This window comes from Solanum stenotomum, chromosome 11 (assembly GCF_019186545.1).
Source record: "Solanum stenotomum isolate F172 chromosome 11, ASM1918654v1, whole genome shotgun sequence".
Taxonomy (NCBI): Eukaryota; Viridiplantae; Streptophyta; class Magnoliopsida; order Solanales; family Solanaceae; genus Solanum; species Solanum stenotomum.
Window position 1 is genome coordinate 20,263,065 of NC_064292.1, and position 9,920 is coordinate 20,272,984.

General features: G+C 39.5%; 1 protein-coding gene across 1 annotated transcript; it reads left to right on the forward strand.

Annotated features, from left to right (window-relative positions):
• The first annotated feature begins 1,344 nt into the window (after nucleotides 1-1,344).
• On the forward strand, nucleotides 1,345-2,097 carry LOC125845740 (uncharacterized). Its single transcript, XM_049525274.1, has 2 exons — nucleotides 1,345-1,456; nucleotides 1,517-2,097. Exons 1-2 carry the CDS (start codon nucleotides 1,345-1,347, stop codon nucleotides 2,095-2,097), a joined length of 693 nt encoding a protein of 230 aa, XP_049381231.1.
• The last annotated feature ends 7,823 nt before the right edge of the window (nucleotides 2,098-9,920 follow it).

Here is a 9,920-nt window from a genome sequence, read left to right on the forward strand (position 1 = left end):
AGGTTAGATGTATTTTAATGGTGATTTCACCTAGTGGTTGTGGTTTAATTTAATAGGTTTGTAGTTGCAAATACAAAACCACCCATGTGTTTTCGGCTTACTCGAGAGAGAGGTTGCGAAACCAAGACCGCTAGACTGATGGCCTAAGGAGTGGGTCGACATGAGGTTCATCCCAAAAGGGTGAGCCCTAGTCCCATATCCTAACACTCAGCTAGAGAGAGTGAGTTGGGTTAGGCGTAGGCTGGCCTTCATGCGGCAAATGAGTGTTCGAGAGGAACCCATTTGAAACGGGGTAAGTTGCCCGAGAGGGAACTTATTTCCATCTAAATCTTAGCCTAGTCACTATTATCTTGCAAATTTCCTATCGAAAGCATGTACCCAACGATTTATCTCAATTTGTATTGCGGTCACACCTCAAGAACTTTTCCCCATACTTGATTTTCTTGTTATTGTTGTTGTTTTTACTACTTGTGACAAAACCCTCATTTGATATTTGACACTTTTGTGTCACCCCCTTTAATTTACTATGTTTTTGTTCGTCAATGTCTTTAGCTACGACTACTTAGAGCTAAATTTTATTTTTCTATCAATTCTCAAAACAACTCCCTTGGGACAAGACCCCAACCCTTGGTTGGGTTACTATATTATCGACGATCGTAGACACTCATAACGTAGGTTAGTGTTGTTGGTCATGATAAGCATCAATTTACTGATCGATTCCTACCCATGAGTATGATGGATGCTTTGTTAATACAATTTGAAGGATTGAGACAAACCTCACAGATGTCAGTAAGTGATTATGACATTCAACTCACCCCTTTGTCCTGACACGCGTCATATAAGATGAACGATTCTATGCGGGCTAAGAGGTTTATACGAGGTCTAATTGATCCATTATTCAAACCACTTGCCTCACATTTGGCAAAAGGAGACATTAAAGTGCTCACACGCAGTAGATGTTTCAAGAGAACTGGAGACTAGATGGAGAGACAAAAGAGCAGTTAAAGCACAAAATAAAAGAACAAGGACCACAGGGTTCTTTGAAGGGGATATGGGTACAAGAATAGGATTTGGATCCCATAACCATCCTTGGGCTTCACAGACTAGAGATGCATCCATTGTCCAGTCATCCAACAATGCTTCTACCTCAAACAAAGACATAAAAGTCCCATAGCATCTACTGGACATACTAACTACACTACAACGATATGCCCTAGTTGTCACAAGGCCTACTCAGGCCAGTGTTGGAGACATATTGGTGCATGCCTTAGATGCGGACATATTGGACATTCCAAGAGGGATTGACCATGTTATTATAGGGGATCTAATCAAGCATCAACATCAATGAATAGTGCACCGACAAATTCTGTCAGTTATATCGCTAGGTATGATTCTGGGGCAGCCCGTAATGGCATAGAGAACAAAAATACTAACGAGAGAGGATCAGGAGCGATCGGTATAGGTCAATCCTGAGTGTTTGCTCTTACTAGGCAAGATGTTTAGGCATCAAATGCAGTCGTTACAGGTATACTTTCAGTATGTTCATTGGATGCTATTGCTTTAATTGATCCTGGATCAACCCATTCCTATGTGTCCTCATACTTTGCAATAAGGTTTGATAAGTTGCCAAAATTGTTGAAAGATCTCTTTTTAGTTGCTACACCAGTTGGAGAATCTTTACTGGTCAAGCGAGTGTATCATTCTTCTCAAATTTATGCTCAAGGGAAAGGCACATTAGTATATTTGTTTGTGCTTGATATGGTGGATTTTGATCTAATCATGGGCATGGACTGGTTAGCTTCATGCCATGCAATTGTGGATTGCCATTCTAAAATAGTTCACTTCAACATACATGGTGAGCCTAGTTTCATGTTACAAGGTGACCAAGTCTCCCCTCCAAATAATCTGAAAGCATTCATGAGTGCAAAGCGGATGCTAAGCAAAGGTTGTCAAGGCTTTGTGGCATTTGTTAAAGATATGGAGATTATGGTACCAGATTTAGGATTTGTCCTTGTTGTTAGTGAATTTCTTGATGTGTTCCTAGAAGACCTACATGGAGTACCTCCGGATAGAGAAACTGATTTCGGCATTGATTAGTACCTTGAACGCAACCCATATCGATACCTCCATATCGAATGGCACTAAAGGAGCTGAAGGAATTGAAAGAACAATTGCAAGACATGTTAACAAAGGGTTCATTAGACCAAGCACTTCTCCATGGGGTGCACCAGTCTTGTTCGTAAAGAAGAAAGATGGATCCATGAGATTATGCATAGATTACTGATAGTTAAATAAGGTCACAATGCGCAACAAGTACCCGTTACCACAGATTGATGATCTGTTTGACCAGCTTCAGGGTGCAAAGAAATTCTCCAAGATTGATTTGAGATCTGTATACCATCAACTACATATCAGGGGAGAGGACATATTTAAGACTGCCTTTCGAACCAGGTACGAGCACTACGAATTTCTAGAAATGCTTTTTGGGCTAACGAATGCACATGTAGCATTTATGGACATGATGAATACGATTTTCAAGCCGTATTTAGATAGATTCATGATTGTGTTTGTCGATGATATCCTTATGTATTCAAGGACATATGAGGATCATGAACAACACTTGAGGATGGTATTGCAGGCACTCCGGGAACACAAGTTAAATGCTACGTTCTCCAAGTGCGAATTTTGGTTGAGCCAAGTTGCCTTCCTAGTTCATGTAGTATATGAAGAAGGGATCTTAGTTGACTCCAAAAAGTGAGAGAAGTAAAGAAATGGCCAAGAGCAACCAACGTGGTAGAGATACGAAGCTTTTTGGGCTTCTCAGGGTATTATAAGCGTTTCATGAAGGATTTCTCCAAGATAGTTGCACCTTTGACAAAGCTAACAAGAAAAATGTGAAATTCTAGTGGTCTGAGGCATGCGAACAGAGTTTTCAAAAGCTCAAGGAAAGTTTGACAACCACCCCAGTATTAGTACTTCTATTGGGAACCGGAGGATTTGAAGTTTATTGTGATGCCTCTCGGGTGGGACTTGGGTGTGTGCTTATGCAAAATGGATGGGTCATAGCTTATGCTTCGAGGAAATTGAAAAAGCACCAGTCCATTTGGAAGCCGAACTCTACTACGTAAAAGCCTCCATCTCGTATTCAATATCCACTCGGTGCTAACCATAAATTCTACAAGATAGTTATTAAGTTTTGACTTAACTTTTCTTCAAATAGCTTCTTAGACAATGCGTGAGCAACCATCACCATCCATGGTCTATTTATAATGGCTCTTTAGCCCTTGATTCAATTAGGTGAGAAAACCTTTCAATCTAGGAATCCTTACTATGTGAGAATGCCCTTTCACAATTAAACAACAACAATAACATTGATACCTTACTCTCAAAGCACCCTCAAAACAATTGCATAGATTTCATAGAAAATGCATAATCTCATACTTTACCTCCACCACATCTAGAATTCAAACATTAGATATGGATTTCATCATAATTCATGTGATTCTATCACCTTATGTATTACTTCATAAAATTTCTCTTTCATCAACAATGACCCACATCATATCATCAACTTTGAGAAATATGGGAATTACATGGGTTCATGGGGAAACATCATAAAAATCATAGGAAATCATCAATTCATTCTTAATATAATACCATTTAATCAATTAAATCAAGTTTGAAAGGAACCCATCCATGACTTTCGAATCAAACCCTAACAATTAGGGCTTTCAATCTTTTTAAAATTAGAGATTTTGAAGGAACTCCATGGATGAAAGATATCCATGGATAAAACTTACCATACCTTACTATCAAAGCCCAAAGAAATTGATGTATGAAAGCTTGTTCTTGAAACCCTATCTTGAATATCCTTCTTCTTCAAGTTTTTGTAACGACCCGAGAGCACCCCCTAGTCGTTACCGACATATTTGACCTCGAAGAGGTCTTATACAAGCCCTTAGCATTCGTCATAACATGTATCATAGAATAAAATCACGGAAAATTTAAAACTTTTACTTTGGAAGTTCAACTTCACTTCATATATGAAAAATAGAATCTAACTTCGTCACAATGCACCATCTAGACATAGAAGTATCGAAAATGGGACTTAGCCCTTACATCAATAAGAAGTCTTGAAAATAGGAAGTACAACAATGTCTTTCAACATAAGCAAAGAACTAAACATAAAAGCTATATCATAGGGTCTTGTCCTCGGACTTGAGGATTCACCAACTTGGGGAAGCAACTCCAAGTATCTTGAGAAGTAAGCTTGAATCCTCAACGGCCCGAACCTAAATGTTTGGGAAAAGGGAGAAAATATGGGTTAGTACAACACACGTACTAAGTATGGCTACTATGCATAAAANTGTATTGCGGTCACTCTCCAAGAACTTTTTCCCATACTTGATTTTCTTGTTATTGTTGCTGTTTTTACTACTTGTGACAAAACACCCCATTTGATATTTGACCCTTTTGTGTCACCCCCTTTAATTTACTATCTTTTTGTTCGTCAATGTCTTTAGCTATGACTAGTTAAAGCTAAATTTTATTTTTCTATCAATTATCAAAACCACTCCCTTGGGACACGACCCCAACCCTTGGTTGGGTTACTATATTATCGACGATCGTAGACACTTATAACGTAAGTTAGTGTCGTTGGTCACGATAAACATCAATTTACTGATCGATTCCTACCCATGAGTATGAGGGATGCTTTGTCAATACAATTTGAAGGATTGAGACAAACCTCACAGATGTTAGTAAATGATTATGAAATTCAGCTCACTCGTTTGTCCTGACACGCGTCATATAAGATGAATGATTCTATGCGGGCTAAGAGGTTTATACGAGGTCTAATTGATCCATTATTCAAACCACTTGCCTCACATTTGGCAAAGGGAGACATAAAGTACTCACACGCAGTAGATGTTTCAAGAGAACTGGAGACTAGATGGAGAGACGAAAGAGTAGTTATTGCACAAAATAAAAGAACAAGGACCACAGGGTTCTTTGAAGGGGATATGGGTACAAGAATAGGATTTGGATCCCATAACCATCGAAGGGCTTCACAGATTGGAGCTGCATCCATTGTCCAGTCATCCAACAATGCTTCTACCTCAAACAAAGACATAAAAGTCCCATAGCATCTACTGGACAGACTAACTACACTACAACGTTATGCCCTAGTTGTCACAAGGCCTATTCAGGCCAGTGTTGGAGAGATATTGGTGCATACCTTAGATGCGGACATATTGGACAATCCTAGAGGTATTGCCCATGTTATTATAGGGGATCTAATCAAGCATCAACATCAATGTATAGTGCACCGACAAATTCTGTCGGTTATACCTCTAGGTATGATTCTGGGGCAGCCCGTAATGGCATAAAGGACAAAAATACTAACGAGAGAGGATCAGGAGCGGTCGGTAGAGGTCAGTCCCGAGTGTTTGCTCTTACTAGGCAAGATGTTGAGGCATCAAATGCAGTCGTTATAGGTATACTTTCAGTATGTTCATTAAATGCTATTGCTTTAGTTGATCCTGGATCAACCCATTCCTATGTGTCCTCATACCTTGCAATAAGGTTTGATAAGTTGCCAAAATTGTTGAAAGATCTCTTTTTAGTTGCTACACCAGTTGGAGAATCTTTACTGGTCAAGCGAGTGTATCATTCTTCTCAAATTTGTGCTCAAGGGAAAGGCACATTAGTAGATTTGTTTGTGCTTGATATGGTGGATTTTGATCTAATCATAGGCATGGACTGGTTAGCTTCATGCCACGCAATTGTGGATTGCCATTCTAAAATAGTTCACTTCAACATACCGGGTGAGCCTAGTTTCATGTTACAAGGTGACCAAGTCTCCCCTCCAAATAATATGATAGCATTCATGAGTGCAAAGAGGATGCTAAGCAAAGGCTGTCAAGGCTTTTTGGCATTTGTAAAAGATACGGAGATTGTGGTACCAAAATTAGGATTTGTCCCTGTTGTTAGTGAATTTCTTGATGAGTTCCCAGAAGACCTACATGGATTACCTTCGGTTAGAGAAACTGATTTCGGCATTGATTAGTACTTTGAACGCAATCCATATCGATACCTCCATATCGAATGGCACTGACGGAGCTGAAGGAATTGAAAGAACAATTGCAAGACATGTTAAACAAAGGGTTCATTAGACCAAGAACTTCTCCATGGGGTGCACCAGTCTTGTTCATAAAGAATAAAGATGGATCTATGAGATTATACATAGATTACTGACAGTTAAATAAGGTCACAGTGTGCAACAAGTACCCGTTACCACGAATTGATGATCTGTTTGACCAACTTCAGGGTGCAAAGAAATTCTCCAAGATTGATTTGAGATTTGGATACCATCAACTACATATCGGGGGAGAGGAAATATTTAGGACTACCTTTCGGACCAGGTACGGGCACTACGAATTTCTAGTAATGCCTTTTGGGCTAACAAATGCACCTGCAACATTTATGGACATTATGAATACGGTTTTCAAGCCATATTTAGATAGATTCGTGATTGTGTTTATCGATGATATCCTTGTGTATTCAAGGACATATGAGGATCATGAACAACACTTGAGGATGGTATTGTAGGCACTCCGAGAACACAAGTTATATGCTAAGTTCTCCAAGTGCGAAATTTGGTTGAGCCAAGTTGCCTTCCTAGTTCATGTAGTATATGAAGAAGGGATCTTAGTTGACTCCAAAAAGTGGAAGAAGTAAGAAATGGCCAAGACCAACCACCGTAGTAGAGATACAAAGCTTTTTGGGATTCTCAAGGTATTATAAGCGTTTCATGAAGTATTTATCCAGGATAGTTGCACCTTTGACAAAGCTAACAAGAAAAATGTGAAATTCCAGTGGTCTGAGGCATGCGAACAGAGTTTCAAGGCTCAAGGAAAGTTTGACAACTACCCCAGTATAAGTACTTCTGTTGGGAACCGGAGGATTTAAAGTTTATTGTGATGCCTCTTGGGTGGGACTTGGGTGTGTGCTTATGCAAAATGGACGGGTCATAGCTTATGCTTCGAGGCAATTGAAAAAGCACGCGCAAAATAATCTAAGACATGACCTAGAGATGGTTGCAATTGTCTTTGCTTTGAAGATTTGGAGACATTATCTATATGGAGAGAAATGCGAGATATATACTGATCACAAGAGCCTCCAATATATCTTTCAACAAAAATATCTGAACCTTCGACAACGAAGATGGGTGGAATTATTGAAAGACTATGAATGAGCAATTTTGTACCATCCAGGCAAAGCCAATGTAGTTACTGACGCGCTGAGCCAAAAGTCAATGGGGAGTTTGGCCCACCTTACCTTAACAAGGAGACCACTAGCAAGAGAAATTCACAAATTGAAATAAAATGGAGTAGCCTTCACTTAAAGGCATTGTCACGACCTAGGGGTACCCACTAGATATAACATGGCGTATAGAACCCCGAATGACTCCATACAAGCCACTTAGTCCTCATAACATAAGCAAAAGAACAATAAGAGTAAAACACATTTCAAGTCTAAAATGTTTTTCATAAAATAAAGCGGAAGTCTAGACACTTTGTCTCATTATAGCCATCTATTACAATATCGAATGAAATTGGGCATAGCCCATACAACATGTTCAAAAGGGAAAATACATGAAAGAAACTAAATATAGGAAATCCGTCCTTGAACTATGAGGACTCACTAAGCTCGGGAAACAATCAAATCTAAGCTCTAGCCACAAAATTGACCACTTTGAATATCGGACCCTACATTTGGGAAAACTGTAGGCAAAAGTATGTGTTAGTACAAAAATGCATTAAGCATGATAACTATGCATAAACATTTAAAACATGCTAAAAGGGATATTTCATTTCATAACATACAATTTACCAAGTTAAAACATCATATGAGAGAGTTGGAAAATATAAGTCATACTATCATCTTCAATGCAAGCTAGCATCGTCTTTGAAGCCTTTGAACACTACGAGATTCTTCTTTAAGCAAGTCTTAGTTCATTATTAATCTTGTTGTGGAAATAAGCCTTAACCGACATTGAGACCATGTGAGCTATCACATGATCCCCCAGTGTCTCCCACACCGAAAAGGGTTGGTCTACTTGCCTAAGGTTGGTTGGTAAATCTTAGCTTAGGTGGATCCACTAGCTAATCAACATATGTGGGCACATAGTTATGGGATAAGGAGATTGCTACTAGAAACCCGGACTCTACTACGTAAAAGATTTCCATCTCATGAGATATAACTCTACTAGCGTAAAAGGTTCCCATTTGGAAGCCGGACTCTACTACGTAAAAGCCTCCATCTCATATTCAATATCCACTCGGTGCTAACCATAAATTCCACAAGATAGTTATTAAGTCTTGACTTAACTTTTCTTAAAATAGCTTCTTAGACCATGCGTGAGCAACCATCACCATCCATGATCTATTTATAATGGCTCTTTAGCCCTTGATTCAATTAGGTGAGAAAACCTTTCAATCAAGGAATCCTTGCTATGTGAGAATGTCCTTTCACAATTAAACAGCAACAACAACATTGATACTTTACTCTCAAAGCACCCTCAAAACAATTGCATAGATTTCATAGAAAATACATAATCTCATACTTTACCTCCTTGAGGTTCAAAACCTACTTTCATCCACCACATCTAGAATTCAAACATTAGTTATGGATTTCATCATAATTCATGTGATTCTATCACCTTATGTATTACTTCATAAAATTTCTCATTCATCAACAATGACCCACATCATATCATCAACTTTGAGAAATATGGGAATTACATGGGTTCATGGGGAAACATCATAAAAATAATAGGAAATCATCAATTCATGTTTAATAAACCATTCAAGCAATTAAATCAAGTTTGAAAGGAACCCATCCATGACTTTCGAATCAAACCCTAACAATTAGGGATTTCAATCTTTTCAAAATTAGAGATTTTGAAGGAACTCCATGGATGAAAGATATCCATGGATGAAAGTTACCATACCTTAGTATCAAAGCCCAAAGAAATTGATGTATGAAAGCTTTTTCTTGAAACCCTAGCATGAATATCCTTTTTCTTCAAGTTTTCTAGAGAGAGAATTATTTCAGAGAATGAACTTTGGGGATATCTTTTGGGTTTTGGAAAATATGGCTTAGTTGGGTGAGTTTTAGAGTTAAAATGACTTATATAGTGGTCCTAGACCTAGCTTTAGTTGGATTAAAACCGGTAATGACCAATTAGCCCTCAACTTACAATGCACTGCCCAAGAACCATATGAGGTCCTCCGAGCCGTGGTCTTCACCACAAGTCGTGGTCCCCTTCGTGGACCATGGGATAGTAACTAGGCATCCCCCTCCCAAAGCCCCTAGACTCTAAGGCAACTTCACGGAGGGCTCCACAAGCTGTGGTGCCTACCACGAACCGTGGTCCCTCTCGTGGCTACAAAACAGTGGCTAAGACCCCTTCTCCTTAACCCCTAAAAACTAACTTCCCTCCATGAGCCTTCCCACAAGTTGTGGTCTTCACCACGAGCCGTGAAATGTCTTATGAAGATGGGGTTGTTTTGGGTGGTTTTGGAGAGGCTACTGCCTAGCCCACCACGAGCCACACCAAGGGTCGTGGCACGAGTCGTGGTGGTGGGCGTGGCAGGTGGGGCAATGTCTACGCTAAGGTAGGCTGCCCTATCTCACTCCCTTGGCCCTTGGCCCTTGCCCTTCTTTCTTGTCTCTTACCCTCACACTTAGCTCTAAATTAGCCTACTAGATTCCAAGGCGTTACAATATCTCCCCCTTCGGAACATTCGTCCTCAAATGACGTTCAAGACACCTTACGAAAGTGAAGACTCAAGATTAGCAGCCCATATGCATGAAACTCATCAAATGCACATAATCAAGGAGGAAACTGATTAACG